Consider the following 16,245-nt stretch of genomic DNA (forward strand, 5'->3'; position numbering starts at 1 on the left):
GAGGCTGCCGGAGCCCGGCGGGGCGGGGGTGCCGCGGGGGGAGGCCGAGGGATGCGCCGGGCGGCACAAACTTGCTGCGGGGTTCGGAGTGGGGGCGGGGGCGGGGGGAGGGACGGAGGGAAAACGGCGAAGTCTTGGAATTATTTTGTCCAACTGTCTTTCTTTATTAATTCTCAAGAGGCAGCTGCTCTCTCCGAGGGGAGGATGAGGCGTGGGGTTGCGCGGGGCGAGCCGTAGTTTTGCAGTGTCACCGAAAACCAGCGCTAGACTTTGGTCCTGTGTGCTCCAGAGGCGGGTGTAAAATGGCACACTGCATTTTTCCAGGCGGCGGCGGCGGGGGGGGGGCGGCGGGGCGGGCGGGGGCGCCGCTGCCCGCGGAGCCCATCGAGCCAACGCCAGCCCCGGCAAAGTTGTGACCCCGGCAGCACCGGGTCCCCCGCCCCGGCTGCGGCCGCCCGCCGGCATCGCCCGCCGACCCTCGGGAAGCCGCCTCCTTCCTCGCCCGGCGATCCTGGCGGGGTGACGGGGAGGGGAAGGAGAGAAGAGAGGGAGGAGAGGGAAAAAAAAAAAAAAGGAAAGAAAAGAAAAGTCTCACTTTCTGCATTTGCGAAATATTTTAAGGATGTTCGGGAAGCCCTTTGCAGCATGGAGGTGGCTGGTTGTAGGAGAGAGAGTATGCAGTCCATATTGTTACAGCCCTTTTGCAAGGGCTGCCTTCTTCGAAGGTAAGTTTGTGGTTTTAACCAAAAATATTCCTTTCTGCGGGTTTTTGGCGTGTATTAGTGCTGTGGAGGATTTTCGTTGTGTTGATGAACAAAACGTAGTCTTGTATTTTTCATAGCTTTTATCTCATGTGAATCCCACCCAACGGTGTCTCCTTAATAGCGACAATTACTGAAGTCAGTTTTGTTTCCTCTTTAAAATTTTATACACGAGAAGATTAAAAACAATTTAACTTCAGTTTAGGAGTATAGGAACTCAAATATTTTCCAGATGGACCTGGGTTTTTTTTTTTTTTTTTTTTTTTTTTTTTGGTTCTGGCTTTTTGCTGGGGCGGGGGGGGGGCAGGGGGGAATTCTTTACCGAGTAATAAACGGATCCAGGACCAAATATGTGACTGTCTATATAAATATAATGCAGATCTCGTGTATAAAGAAGCATATTATGTTGCTACTGTATGGTCTGATGGTAGCTAAAAGAGTTTACAATGCCATTTGTGATGGCTCTTGATGGATTACTTTGGTCTAAAGTAAGGGGGAAAACTGCCCTTGGTATGGTGAAGGTGGCGATGGACATGAGAGGGTTTATATTAAGTTACATCTCTTACTAAACAGTGACCTTTTTATTTACAAATTCCAGCTCTTGTGATAATTCGCTTAAAGCATTAGTTATATAAAGGTTATTATTTCCCCACACTTCACTTAGATGTCTTGGTGTTGGTTTTTTTTTTTTTTGCGGGGGGGGGGGTTGAGTGGTTTGTTCGGTCTTTTTCTTCCAAGAAGGTACATTTGGGAGACATTTTGTAAATTTTGGCATTTTTCTAGGCGCTTTCCTCTTTTTTTTTTTTTTTTTTTTTTTCACCCGGTGGGAGATCTTTTTTGTTTTGCATTGCTCTGTGCTGGTGGCGCTGTGGGGCTCCGAAACAATTCGTGTCCCTGGCTCTAAAGGCGGAGGGGGCCGGAGGGAGAAAGGTGGGGCACGGGTAGATCTATTGTATCTTTTCCTTTTCTCTGTATCAAAAGTAACCGCAAATTAGTTAGAATTACGATGAAATTGTATCTCTAGAAAATTGTAGTGTCGCATGAACTATGGCCCGGCAGAGGCATGACCTCACCCTTTCGCTGGTTTGTATAATGAAGCAGATCCTTAATTTTTTTTTTATTTTTCAATCCTGTACCTAGGGTCCAGTTTTCCTCAGTGATGAGATCTTCGGTCCAACCCCCAAAATGATTTTACAGTGGCTGCAGATGAAAGATTTTAAAATGATTTTTTGCAGCCAATATGGCTTTGGCACACACTTATTGTGCAACTAGTCCATTGTTTGCTTGTTGTGAAGTTAAAGGGTCCATCCACGGCTGGTTATGAAGCCCTAAGGTCCCTCTCGCTCTCGTCCTTGCATATGCAAATCTCCTGATGAGGTCTATAGGAGTTTGGATTGTGTGTGAAGGTGGGGTTGAAAAGAAGGGAAAACCTAATGTAGTCCTTCAGATTGTAAGAGGATTCACCTGAGGTGGGTGGGTTATTTCTTTCCTGTTGCTAAGTGGAGCATGCATTTTACATGTCTTTATACAAAGATACATGTTAATGTGTGTTGTTTTCTTTTGTTACAACCTACAGATCACCTCGGTTCTAAGTGCAAAAGGATTAGAAGGCTTTCTGCTAACATCCATATTAGGTGTAAGAAAACAGAAGTGATTAATGTTCTAAGATGGGTGGGAAGACATAGTCAAGCCCATGATTAGAGCATATATTGGAAACTCAACAGGTTCAGGAACAAATTTGACATTAAATTTAACACATTTTTAAGGAATCAATGTGCCTGTTATTTTAGAGTGATAAAAGCTGATAATTTTAGAGGCCTTTGCATCTATTTTACATTTCAATGTCTTCAGTATTTTCAAAGAATAAATTTGACAAATACTAGGCAGTTTGAAACAGTCTCTAAACTTCTTGTGAATGTTTAAATCTTCAATAATGCATTTAGATATCAGTTCAAAGAGTTTGCTCATTAAGTTAATTAGTTTTACGGAAACTGATATACAACTTCAATAGATCTCTGTAATGGTCCCTTATTCATTATTCCTTTTTAAAAGAAGGTAAATTTTGCTTCTGTCTTAGGTAAAATACATCTTGCAACCTCCTAACAGTAATAAAGATATATCCAAGAGAGCAGCCAGCTTTTATCATCTCTGCTCTGCCAGACAAGATCTGCTTTTATGGATTCTTGGCTGGAGCAGAGACCTGGTGGCCTATGACAGTGCAGTATGACCTTTACTTCTTTGGTGTCCTAGTACAACTCTTAGACTTGAGGACAAATATCAAGACATAAACCCTCTTAGAAAGCACAGATTTGGGCCATCCTCCATTTCCATTTCTGAGACCCAATCACTAGGATATAAGGTTGGCATTTTGGGCACAGTTTATGCTAATAGAAGTTGTGCCAGTTGTTGAGTTTATTACAATAATTACCAATCTTAGAGAATCACTGGGCTGTTTAATTCTAATGCAACTTTTCTTTTTTGACATCATTTAGATCAACACTCAGTGTGCTCATCCATGGACAACAGTATTGAACAAATGATAAACTGAGGTGCTTACTGAAGGTATTTTAATGCTTTTATCATCCTGCACTATGAAAGTGCTGATTTCTTGTGGCTGCACCCTGTGCACGCAGGCCATGAACAAACTGAGTGTTGTGATCTTGCTGCTCAGAATCAGTTCGAGCTCAGTGAAGTCAGCAAGAATGTGAAATCTGAATGGAAACTTGCTTCACACTTGCTCCCCTCTCTCCCGTTCAACTGAGGCTAGTCTTTAACTTTGGTTGTGGTTTTGTAACTTTGAAGCTGCGTCTGATGAAAGTGTCTGGTTTTACTCCCATCAAATAGTAAGGTGAGAAGAGTGAAGAGCTGATCTTCTGCAATTCAGTGGTTCTCACACCTATCTCCTCCTTCCTTTTTGAGCCATTGTGTTGCCAATAAGGAGTAAGAAGTGTTTAAGATTCTGCATCCTCTCAAAGCTAGCAACTAATTTACCTCCTGCATCTTCTGCAGAAATGCCTGGAAGAGTAATTTCTGTGGGGTAGCTCAATCTTTATTGTGTTTTCCCCACCTGTTCCTTCTGAAATACCAGTATGTGGAATTCCAGGACCTAAAGCATAAGAACTTTTTTTTTTTTTTTTTGGCAGGTTTCTTAATTTTCTCCCCTACATATACTTCCATTTCTAAGGTGCCAAAACGAATGTATTTTTCTCCTAATACAGTTTCCCTTTTACCTAGAAAGTCTATATAGTCCAGACACCTTTGTAAGATATTTGGGTCTCTTGGCTTAAAGCTGTTTGAAGTATGGCATCATACTATAAACCAATCTTTTTCAAGAGCTTAATTCAACTTGACTGACCAAAATGTTCTTTGTGCCTTGGTGAGATTCCTTTTACTAATATTATTAGTATTATGTACTTAAGTAAGAGTCACGGTAAAAATGGCTGTCTAAAATGGTCAATAGTAGTTAGTGCAAGATGTGTAGATCCCAGGCAGATACAATCAGCTTCCAAAGTTAACCAAAATGTCATGCAAGCAGTTCCTCAGAAGTGGGTTGGTGGTGTAGAAGAATGTTGTTTGGGGCTCAGCTCAAACAAAAGCCATACCCCCTGCTTCACTGACTCATATGTTGTGCTCTCCAGTTTCCTGTGCTGATAACATACCTTGGTGCCTCGGACTCCTGTCTGTTATCTTTTGAGGGCTCTAAAGTATCAAGTTTTCAAGTAACAAGGTTTCAAAGGTGGAGGGGCTATCTCTGTGTTGGACACCTTGTGACATAATCTTGTTTCTTCTCACCTTTCTTATTTCGTAACTTTGCTACCTGTACTTCTCCACATCATACATGCCAGCATCAACTTGTAGCAATGAATAATTAGTTTAAAACTTACTTCAAGGAACACCTGTTTCCCAGCGGTGAACAAAGGACAATATATTACATGCCTGCTTCAGACTCATCTTCTACAAAGTTAGGTCTCTCCATATCTCTTCCAGACTGGTATTTGCATGACCTTTCGGTGTTATGAAATTATCTGCTCTAAATCCTATATGCCAGAGGAACTGCTGTAGCGAGCACATCCTTCCACCTTTTAGCATTCTTCATATTTTTCCTCTCTTAGAAAATAGAATAAGAAGTTAATTCATGTTGCAGTGAAGAGACAATCCTAGATTTTAAATTCTTTAGTAAATATACAGGGTGGGGGAATGTCAGTGCTTTGAAATATAACTCCTGTATTGCTGTTGTGAGCAACAAAATATGCCTTGGACAGATGTGACCACACAGCAGTGGCTTCAGGTCCTGTGGGCTTCTTTAAACTCTTTACTAAGTCACATTTCCAGTTTATTGTGTTACCACTGGACTATCCAGGAGCAAGATAATACCAATACTATAAACTTCCTTAATAGGAAGGTTTGTTTGATTCTCTAGGAATAGGAGCTAGAGCCTGAAACTGGAGGTCAGAAGTTATTGCAGTGCTTAAAAAGTCAGTACATTTGCTAAAATTTATTCTCTCTGCTTATCTCCCAATATAAACAAAGAGATGGGAACTGCCAAATAACATATGAGTCCTAGTCTTTGCTACTTTTGCAGTGAGTTGGGATGCTGTTGTGGGGCTCCTGGATGGTAAATGGAAAATTGCTCAGAGCCAACCAACACCATACAACAGAAAACAGTAGCTATAGATGCAATGTCTATTGCTTTGAGCACCAGTAAAAAGAGCAAGAACTCTAAACATAGTCCATGGGAATTCCAGCTTGGAGCAAATGACTGAAAATGGGGGATGCCGATGTGCCATCTTATGTTGTTGAGCAGAACCTGGATCACTATTGCTAGGGAATGGGGAAAGGATGAATTACATTTTACAATGCATTGAGCACTGGGATTTACAGAGAAAGAGGGAAAAGGTGGGGTTCGATCTCATCCCCGCTCCCAGGACTGCCTCATGGATTTTACTCAATAATGTTTAAATGTAAAATGTAGGAATTCCAGGGAACAGTGAGCAGATTTGTTCTTCCCAGAGGAGTCTTCCTTTTGTCAGGTTCCATTTTGGTTTTTCCTTGGGTTAGAGATCTGGGAAATGGGTCTGTAAGGTGGTGTCAACTTGCATTTCCCTAGATTTACAGTAAGTTGGGCTTCTGAGTGAATCAGAATCCCTGTATTGTATACATTAGTGTAGAACTTCTTTCACTTACCTTTAGACGAGTATTGTTAAGTCTGTAATCCTCAGTGGAAAGAAAGAGATCAAGTAAATCATAGCTTTAAAAAATGACAAAAGGAGTCCAACAACAGCAAAAACAACAGGAAAACAAACACAACCAAATTTTGGATGTCTGCTGTGATAGGAACTGTATCTTAAATGTAACTAAGTATCCTGATCAGGTCTCCATCTGCCTCCTGTGACTAATTGAGATATGAATGCCCTCACTTAATCAGAGATATCCCATGCCTGTGAGTTTGTTAATACTGACCTGTGCATGATTTAGGTAACAAAAAGTTGGCTCTTAATCCTCACTCCCCTTCAGAGCCTTGAGAAATTACTAAATGGAAGGAAGGCCTCACAGGGATGTGCATCTGGAATATTCATTAACACAAATAAGCGTGAGCTTTCCATGTTTGTTCAAACAGACTTAAAAATCATGTGACTCAGATCTGGGGATTTCACAGCATCCCTTTCTACTTACTAAAGAATCTTGGTGCTGCCATAATCTGATCACTAAAAGGATAACTTCTTGAAAGGGTCCTTTCACCTGACAGTTTTTCATCTTTAATGCCAGGGGTAGATGGGGCATGTTTTCTGACTGGATTTATTCATAAGATTTTTTTTTTCTCAACAAAATTTAAAATTTAATTTTAAAGGTTATAATTCAGAGCACCAGTGTTATTTCTGGTGGTCTCAAAGGTATCCACACGAGGCAGAACATCTTGATGTCTTTAGACAAAGTGCTTGTGTATTCACAATTCAAGAAAAGTGCTGCAATCAGCATCTTTTAAGGAGAAACCATGCTGGATAATAGAGAGGAGAAAACATACATCTGATAACTCTGCACAGACGCTTTCTGTTTAGCCCATATTAATCTATAAGCACATAATGAATGAAGATTCCATAAGAAAGTATTCTGCTTTATTTTGTCATCTCTGAATCAATTTCCAAGTTAAAAATTGGATGTTGTTGGAATCCGTGGGATTTGGAAGGTCTAGTCAAGCACACTTCCAGATGAGCTACTTTAATGTGAGAAACTGTCTTCCTTCCCATCTTTCATAATCTCCCTTGATATTTTTTTAAATTAGGTTGTGTCTCTTTATGCTAACACCCTTCTTGAGTTGCTTATAAGTCAAAAGCTCAGCAGACTTGGCACGTGTGACCAGTGGCAGGCTGGTGCACATTAACCCCAGTGCTAATAACAGGGGTCTGTCATGTTCTCTTGGTCAGAGGAGCAGAATGTCAGAACAGCCGTAAAACCGACACACTGCACAAAAAGAGAATGGGAACAGAGTGTCTTTGTCAGAGATGGATGAGGGGGTTCAAGTCTTACCTGCTTGTAACCTGAATGATTTGAGAAAACCACTTTCTATTTAGCTCTGCTTCTCAGGTTGCTCTAACAGCAGATTTGGGGATTTCACAGGGGAGGTGAGAAGAAAATGCCAGTGATATCACAGCACTTCTGGTTTCCATTATCCCACCTATATTAGCAAAGGAGAAAATAATATAATGTGATTTCTCTATTTTTCTTCTCACAGCAACTTTGTGTTTGCATCTAGACCAAAACACTTCCCTCTCAACATCTGCCCATCTCCCACAAGTTGTTTGCATTCTCTAAATGGTGAAAAACCTCAGAAATTACATTTTCTTCAGATTAACCCTATCAGAGTTTTACACTTTTAAGCATTTGCTATCATTTAAAGATATTTAGATAAGGATATCTCCAAACAGTCTCATCTGATCAATTTTATATTCAGAACTAGCCTCCTCTGCTGGATATTTACAGTCAAACTTAATTCATTAGACTTTTTTTTTCCACTAATGCAGCGTTATTAATTTATGCTTTCTTAACTTTATATATAAACATTGGGTTATAAATATGATCATGATTATTTGTATCCTAGAAGTCAAGCAATATTTTTATAACATTCACTCATGCTTAATTTAGTATAAATCAAACTACAGTGTGTAAAAAATCCACTTCTAAAATGGAAAGAATATTTGTGTTCTTGCAAGCTAATAACAAGCTTTGGAAATCCAAAAGCTGAGTTATTTGTATTTTTTTAATTTCTTTGGAGAAATGTATTTATGTTAAGTAAAGATGGTATAGCCTGTATAAGGTACTTAATAACACACTTGTATTAATTTGATGTGGAATTTGGAGTTCACTTACATTGTAGGTATGTAGGTACATCCCACTAACATTAAAATAAAAACAATCTAAACATATATGTTAGGAAATGTCTCTTCATTCCATGATGCAAATGTACTTTCCTGCACCAAAAGATTTCTGAAGCTAAACTAATTCCTGTCTAGATGTAAGTCACTGTTTTCCTCAATTGTGTGAGGGAAGCAGATAACCTACTTTCATTCTGATTCAGGAACTGCAAATTAAAGCATTTGTCTTTGTTATAGTTATATAAAAAGTTATATAGTTATATATAAAGTTATATAGTAACTCCACATTAACTTAACTCCACATTATTTAACATCAGCAACGTAATTTTGAAGTTTGAAAATACTTGATCATACTAACCGGAAGCCCTGAAGCACTTGAAATGATTTTTCAAGACAGGATTTCTCTCTTGGGAAGTGTAAGGTAAAAATCTAAAAAGTTAGAGCATGTAATAGTAAGACATTCAGGTCTTACTACTGAACTGAATTTGCTATTTTATATGCATTTACATAGAGCTAGGGTAGAAGCAGAATTTCTGAAGTTATGCAAAGGCACAGAGCCTGTCCCCAGTTTACCCCTTTATCCCATGTTGGGGTGTGAGCACTGGCAGTTGAGGTTTATGCAGTGATGCCATGTGTGTGTTTGTGGTGGGTTTTTTGTTTGTTTGTTTTTAGCTTAATGGTCAATTGAAGGATTTGGGACAGTGTGCAGACCTGTGTACAGCTATAATTTCTCTACTTCTGTTTTCCTTTTTTAGCCTTCTACCTTATACTATGCAGAATATCAAAGTTAGACATCCTTAGCTCTTTGATTGATGATCTAGCAATTGTGTTGGCAGAAGGTAGGGCTTTTATATTTGGTTGGTTGTTGTTAGTTTTGGGTTTTTTTAAATTTGGTTGTGGTTTTGCTTGCTTTTTTGTTTGCTTGGGTTTTTTGTTGTTTGTGTTAGGGCTTCTTTTGCAAGAAAAGCACAAGGGCTTTGCTCTTCTGCTGGTTCTTCTACTAGAAATAATACAGGATTTAATTATGTGATTAAATGTACTGGACTCAGAGATTATTAATGTGTTATAATCTGATGTTTGCAGAAGTCCATGCCTAAGTCAGAGGTGGCAACCAGACCACCCTACTCAAATTGTGTTACATAACAAATTGTGATTTCAGTATTATTGTTGTTTTGTATATCAGAATACAAAATATTTTGGATAAAGATTTAAAAAAAAAACCAAAAACCCAGAGCATAAAATCAAACATTTTTGGATTTTTTTTGTTCCCTTTTATCTTACTACTTAATCCTAAATGATTAATTTGTGAAATTACTTGCTAGTAAAGATAACTAAATCAAGAATTCAAGGTGTGTCTAGCATAGTATTTTAGAGGGGATATGTGTTAAAAAATGAAAACATGAAGGAGAAAATCTTAAGTCACTTTTAACCCTTACAATTCCTAGGACACCTGTTCTGAATCCATTAAAACTTAAACAGGGAAAGATGTATTTCAAGACAGAAGTCTCAGCATAATTTGTGTCTTTTTACCACCACTGTATCTAAGAGAGTAACTACTTCCACTATAATGTGTTTTTTTTCCTTTTCCATAAAAACTTAAGTCTCCAAAAAGGAAACTGATTCTCTTCTGACATACTAAAAAACTCTATCAAATCCTTTGCGTTTTCAGACAGAGCCCATTTTACCATTTTCTTGCATATCTGTCCAGATGATGTTGGGACAATGATGAGTCTGTAAAATAATAATGCTAAATCATTAATTAAGTCATTAATCCTTAGTCATAAATTCCTTTTGAAGTCTTAGTCCTGCTATGGCTAACTGCCTCTACCACCTCTAAGAGTTTAGCTATCACTGGAAAACTAGAAATCTGGCAATAGCTTTTGCTGCTCCTCTCTTAGCTTTATCTCTTCCCAGTTAGAGAATTGCTGGCTAGTGGCTTTTCCTTCTCTTTTGGATATGGCTCCATGGAATATCTGAAGATCTGAGCTTAGTTTTCATGAGGATGCTGGACTTAACTTTTGAGTATTTAAAAAAAAAAAAAGCATTAAAAAAAAGCATTAAAAAAAACCCAGGTCAACAAAATTGCTGTATAAATAAATGAAGAGTTATTAGAAGCAGGGTGTAAAGTAAGTCACAGAGTGAAAAAAATTAAAATTGCAAACATTTATGGATACAAAAGTCAGTGTATAGTTTAGTGTAATACAAAATATAAACAAACCCTAATTAAAAAAAACCCCAAAAATATTTAAGAAAGCTTTTTTTTTTCTTTAAGTTGAACAACTGTCTCTTAGAATTTATATCCTTAAAATTCAAAATGCTTGAGGCCAAAAGGCAACAAAAGTGACGTGGTTTAACCTATATGCACATCATATGTAGTACTTTTGTGATGATTGCTGCTAGAATGGGAGGCAATCTTAAACCCATGTGCCAAAGGCTACAATTCATGCTTAAATAAGTGACTGGAAGTCTTTCTTGAACTCGGAGATGTTTTAAGCCATAAAACTAACTAAATACCAAAATTTCTAACAACTTGTCAAACAGTACACAGGACTTGCAAACCAAAATAGAAGTTACATTATTGGGCTTCACAAATCCAAGTTAGATGAGAGCACAAGAAACCCCTACCCCTGTCTGTAGGTGCATGGATCAAGTTGTATCTTTGCCCATAATGCTCAGTCTGAATTTAGTACTTTTGAACGTTGAAATGGTTATATTTACCAGCTACACATCTGATACACAAAGTGCTTTCATTTTAGTTAAGTTTGTCCTTTTAATTGCGATCATAAAAAGATAAAGCCTTAAAGAAATGTCCCAAATTATTTCGGCAGTTTAAAAAAACAATAATTATAACAATTCTAAATGTCTTTTCATGATATTTCAGTTACTTTACCTTGCAGTTCAGCTTTTAAAATAGACACAAAGCACTTAGGTTCAACAAATTAATTTATACTTACTGATCTTTTACTAAGAGCTTGCAAAGAGTATTTTGGTCACTATGCAAAACTTACCAATTCTGCATAAGCTACTGTCATAGTGCAGCACTGATGTCTACAGATGTAAAGTGTGCATTTCGGTAAAGGCTACAAAATGGAAAAAAACCTAAAATATACCTGCATTTTCTAACCAAAAGGAAGATAAAATGTCAGTCTGGTTATGTTCCATACCTTTTCCTGTCATCATCTTTTACAGAACAGACATCAGGGCTGATGTCACATTGTTTTCAGTTATCAGACTTTCCATCTTACTAGCAAATTAAGTTTGAGGGCTAATCATCTTCTGCTACAAAATATTTAAACACAATCTCTTTTACTGGGAAAACATTAAAAGCTGATGCGTCCAAGAGTTTCAGGCCAAAACTTTTTCTTAATGCACTGTCCTCTCTGTATCCAAACGTTATTGTTGTCCATTCTGCTTGCTCTGCACTTTTCTCAAGCCTGTGGCAGGGTTAGAAATGCAAAGGTCAATTAAGGATAAGTTTGAACTTGATTATTCTTCATTTATAGTTCAGGATATTTTCTGTATTTTGGTTTTCATTATATTCATTATGTATTGTTGTCCTTTCATCAGTGTAAGTGGGGAGTTATACTTAATGGCTTCTCTTTTTTTTTTTGCTTAGCTGCCAGGTGTTTCATTTTCATTTAATTTTTAAATGATGGCATATGTGATTTTTGGTTCTTTTTTTCAGCACCTTCTTGCTCTGCTAATTGGGTAAACTAAATTATTTAGTATTTGTGGAAAAGGGTGTAGATGTTTTATGGGCAATTTATTTTAGGATTATATTTCTAACTAGTGTGTGTTATTAAGCTTGAGAATTAGAGTGAAAAGTAATATGCATTTTTAAACATTTTATTCTGATGTAACTACTGAAATACAAATGAATACAATGATAGTTCTTAGTTCATGCCACTCTCGTACAAGAAAATAAAAAACAACAAACAAACCTCCCTTAAAAAAAAAACCAGCCTCATTCTCCCTAGCAGCTGTCTTTCACTGCATTACCTGTTTCCAGTACAGGTAGAATTTAGCATCCCAGAGAAGTTATGAAGGCAAATGAGTTGCAGGTTAAGCAGTTTGGGAAACCTAGCAGAGTTTGGTTTCCCAAACAGTCATGTAAATAATTGGCTTGAATCATCTGTTAACAACTGCATCTAGTAATATTTCATCTAGTGTCTAATAGTGGCTTAAGATTGAGGAGAGTGGTGGTATTATTATTATTAAAGAGGTGGTGCGATTTTAAAAATGTTTTTTTCTTCTATTATAGAGATTTCTAAAATTGCTAAGCAAAATAAGGTTTTCCTATTTTTTTTTTGCTATATCTATGCCGTATTTCTGAAAGTTCTGTTCCCTAGGAGTAATATGTGATAAAGAACAAAGTTCTGTCTACCGATTCTCGTGTGACAGTAAAAACTACAGTATTTTGCATTGAAAGTGGAGGAACACTTAAATTCAGTCAGCGCACAATTATCTCGAATTTTAAATGAAACTTTAGCATAATTTCGATAAGAAGGATTTTGCCACAGAGCTAGAATTACGTATAAGCTGGTGCAGGGACATACACGAGCACGTAGAATTCCTCAGCTCGACGGCTGCAGCCCTGGCCTGGCCAGGACGGAGTTTGACGTTCCTGTGGCCGCGCTGGGATGCCCTGGGGCGGCTTGTGCAGAGAGCACCGAGACCGGGCTAACTCGGCATTTCCGATCCCTTGCTTAGGGCCGAATAGTGCATCAGTTTAATCGACTCATTGAGATGTAAACGAGCTTCCCTAATCAGACACGCTCAAGTGGGCTCTACCCATTGCCTGGGGTGAGCTCGCTGGAGCGGGTCACTGATAATAACTTAAGTCCACGCAAGGCTTAAACCAGTTCACGTGTCTGCACTTTGCTGCCGGACTAAGTTTCTGAAAACCTCAGAGAAACGGGGTGGAGATGCCGTTGTGGAGGTGCCCGGTTCTTCACCGTTTTCGGGCAGGTGCCCGTGTTTCCCCTTTATTTAGCACCGACGCGAACTCGGTTCGGCGACGCGGAGAGGGACAGCGCCCGGCGGACGGCTGCGGGGCCGCGGCCGGGCCCTGAGGCGAGGGGCGCTCCCCGGGCGGCCCCGCGGCCGGACCCCGCCACTCGCGAGGCGCCGCTCCGGCCGCACCACAGCCCTCCCGGGTCGGGGTGAATTCAGAGCCCGGCACCGGTGTCCCGCTGTCTAGCCCCCGGGAGGCCGGAAAAGTCGGGACCGGCACCTCCCTGCCCCTCTCGCCCAGGTTTCCCAGAGCTGTCATGGTCAGCCGCGGCTGCAGGGGAGGTTCCCCCCCGGGTGAGGGTCTGGGGGCTGCCCCAACTTCCTCACCCCGGCGGGAGCGGAGCGCGGCTCCGCGGCACAGGTCGGCGACCGGAGGGCGGAGCGCTGCCGCACGCGCTGATTAGAACTCCCTTTGCTCCCGACTGCGTCCCTGATCCCGGTGCCCCGATCTGGCTCCGGCGGCTCCGAGCCTTCCCGCGCTCCCAAACCCGCTCGGGCCGCTCGCAGCGTTCCGCGTTCCCGAGCCCGCGCCGCCGTGCCCGCGCCGCGCGCGCTCCCCCCGGGCGGCGCCGTGCCCGCGCCCTGCGCGATGCAGTGTGGGAATGGCTGTGGCGCTGGGGTTGGCTGAAAGAGGCGGCCAGTCGAGGTTTAATGTCCGCCATGTTGGCCGTGGCGTATTGAGCGGAACCGGAGCGGCGGAGGAGCGGAGCCAGCGCCCAGCCCAGCCGCGCCAGCGGGCGCCGCCGGGCCCCGTGTCGGAGTGCGCCCCGCCCCGCCGGGGGAGCCCCGGTCCCTCCATGAGATCGCTCGGCGGGGTCCGGCTCTCAGCTCGGAGCGCGCTTGCTGTCGCCCCCCCCTTCCCAGCCGGAGCCGCCATCGCCGCCTAACATGAGCAAACTGTCGTTCCGGGCCCGGGCGCTGGACGCGTCCAAGCCGCTGCCCGTCTTCCGCTGCGAGGACCTGCCTGACTTGGCCGAATATGCCTCCATTAACCGGGCCGTGCCGCAGATGCCCACGGGCATGGAGAAGGAAGAGGAGTCGGTACGTGAGACCCCCCCCCACCCTCGGCCGGGTCCCACCATCCCCCCCGCACCCGGGCCCCCACCTTCGCCTCTGCGCAAGCACAAAATGGCCGCCATCTTCTCCCCACTCTCCCCGCCCGCCGGGAGGGGGGGACACCCGGGGCGGGAAAGCGCCGAGCCCGGCCGTCCCTCACCGCGCCTTCCCCCGGAGCTCCCTCGCGGCCCCTTCGCCCCCCGCTCGTGCCCCGCGGCCACCGGCAGCCCCTCCGCGGGACCCCGAAAGGCACAAAGGGGGTCACGTGACACCGCGGGGCGGCCGCCATTTTGTGTCTCGGTCCTTGGGCCGGGCCTGGTGCGGCAGCCGCGAGGAGCAGACGGGGCCCGGCGGCGGCGCCGTGCGCGCGCTGCCCCGCCGGGGGGCGCTGCCGAGCCGGACGGCGCCGCGGGGGGCGCGCGGCGGCGGGAGCGCGCGCGGGCCCGGCCGCCCTCAGGGGAGCGGGGCCCGGCGGGGCCTGTGCCTTTTCCTTTTCCCTTTCCCTTGCCGGAGATAGGAAGTGGAAGCATTTATGTTTAGGTTTATCTAAGAGCCCTGCAAGTACCATCAGACAGGCGCGGTGTAAGTAAAGTTGTGACGGTCCCCACCAAAGTCAGTTCTGAAGCAACTACTCAGAGTAAGGAAATTCGTGTTGGAGGCTAGAAGTCTCTCACTTCCTGCTCGGTTTTGCTGTCTCAGTGGAGGATGAAACTTTAAACCATTTTGAACTTCAGGGTCATTTAATCATTCACTCAGCACTTTCCAAGATAGGTAAAACAATCAGTAGCTGTTTTTGCTGAAGGTAAAACACTTGGTAACTGTTATTGTTGAAGACTCTGCTCTGAAGTGTGTTATTTGCAGTGTTGTAAATCTTTAATTATTTCCGTAGTATAATCAGTTCTCCCATCTGTGCATTAGGCACAGCAAATAGGGAAGTACTGTAGAAATACAGTTATGTAAGCAGGTTTTGAAATTTGGTGCTAAGAACAAAGGTGACACTAGCTCAGTTGGTTAAAGCAGCGTGCTAATAGTGCCAGGGTTGTGGGATCCATCCCCATATGGACCATTCTCTTAAGAGTTGGACTCGATGATCCTTGTGGGTCCCTTCCAACTCAGAATATTCAGTGATTTGGTTAGAGTTTCATAGTCCTGAATTTTTCTAGTTGTCAGATTTCATTGTCCTTTGAAGGTGACAGGCTGTAAAGTTTCTTGGTCCTAGTTCGAGATGTAACAAACTTGGAGTTCCATTTGTTTTAAGAGAGGTATCATCTTTAGATGGAGTTTCCTCTTTGTGGCACTATTGCTCTTAGGTAATGGACTCGGTGAATTTTTATGAAATGTCTTTGGGCAGAAAGGTTGCTAGAGAGTAATGCACTTTGCATGTTGTTGTCCATAGAGTAGCCACTCTCCGAGGCTTTTCTTAACATAACTCCTTACCATTTAAACATAATTTGGTATTTCCAAGTCTTCTGCAAGTCATAAGTTGCTTTACATATCTGATAACATGTATATTGTGAAGTGTAGTGGTTTTGTGGGATTTTTTTCTTTATTTTTCTAACTAATAGGTTGGGTTTTATCCGGTTGTTTTGGTGGTGTTTATTTTTGTGAAGATGCTTAAAACTTTATTGTTTGAGGAGTATTTAAAGTAGGTAGCAGTGCTTAGGATGCTTGTGTTTCTTTTGGGCACAGTAGATATATTTTGAATTGATACCTGTAGATTCTGGATATGAGAGAAAGCACCTTTAATTTCCTCTTGTACCAGAATATTAAATTTTGTTGTTTGTTATGATATTTGCTGAGTTTATATCTCAGTTCAAGAGTGAGACTGCATGCATGTATTTATTTGTAGAAATGCTAGGTTGCTGTCTTTCTCTTTTACTGTTTGCCTGGCAGTTACAAGTTTTCAGGCTAGAAAATTACATGGGCTCTCTGTATAGTCTCCCTAAACCCAGACATATATGTCCTACCTAAGTAGTCATGGGCAAGAAAAAAAAATTTAAACATTAATTATAAGACCTGTTTTTGTGGTTAATGTGATGCTTTTG

The 16,245-nt window shown here is 42.0% G+C and overlaps 1 protein-coding gene and 1 long non-coding RNA gene across 11 annotated transcripts in view; one reads left to right on the forward strand and one right to left on the reverse strand.

The window, feature by feature from the left end:
* EPC1 (enhancer of polycomb homolog 1) overlaps positions 1–16,245 on the forward strand; it is a 65,698-nt gene that overhangs the window by 222 nt on the left and 49,231 nt on the right. For 4 of the 8 annotated variants that reach the window (XM_053966746.1, XM_053966763.1, XM_053966754.1 and 1 more), the window contains exon 1: positions 13,824–14,185. In XM_053966746.1, coding sequence (XP_053822721.1) covers positions 14,033–14,185 — 153 coding nt within the window. In that variant the 5' untranslated portion in view covers positions 13,824–14,032. Of the gene's footprint in view, positions 1–621; positions 726–13,820; positions 14,186–14,718; positions 14,783–16,245 lie in introns of those variants that run through there. The other 4 variants (XM_053966782.1, XM_053966819.1, XM_053966826.1 and 1 more) reach the window with 4 other exon arrangements.
* On the reverse strand, positions 164–14,377 carry LOC128801152 (uncharacterized). 3 transcript variants are annotated; one of them, XR_008435139.1, is made up of 9 exons: positions 14,250–14,377; positions 11,296–11,565; positions 11,140–11,211; positions 9,817–9,862; positions 8,490–8,560; positions 7,287–7,434; positions 6,222–6,324; positions 4,646–4,868; positions 164–511 (listed from the first exon to the last, which is right to left on the reverse strand). It is a non-coding gene; the product is annotated as an uncharacterized LOC128801152 (long non-coding RNA). The 3 variants fall into 3 exon arrangements; XR_008435142.1 differs by lacking the exon at positions 14,250–14,377 and adding an exon at positions 13,472–13,644; XR_008435140.1 differs by lacking the exon at positions 11,140–11,211.

Source organism: Vidua chalybeata, chromosome 1 (assembly GCF_026979565.1).
Source record: "Vidua chalybeata isolate OUT-0048 chromosome 1, bVidCha1 merged haplotype, whole genome shotgun sequence".
NCBI lineage: Eukaryota > Metazoa > Chordata > Aves > Passeriformes > Viduidae > Vidua > Vidua chalybeata.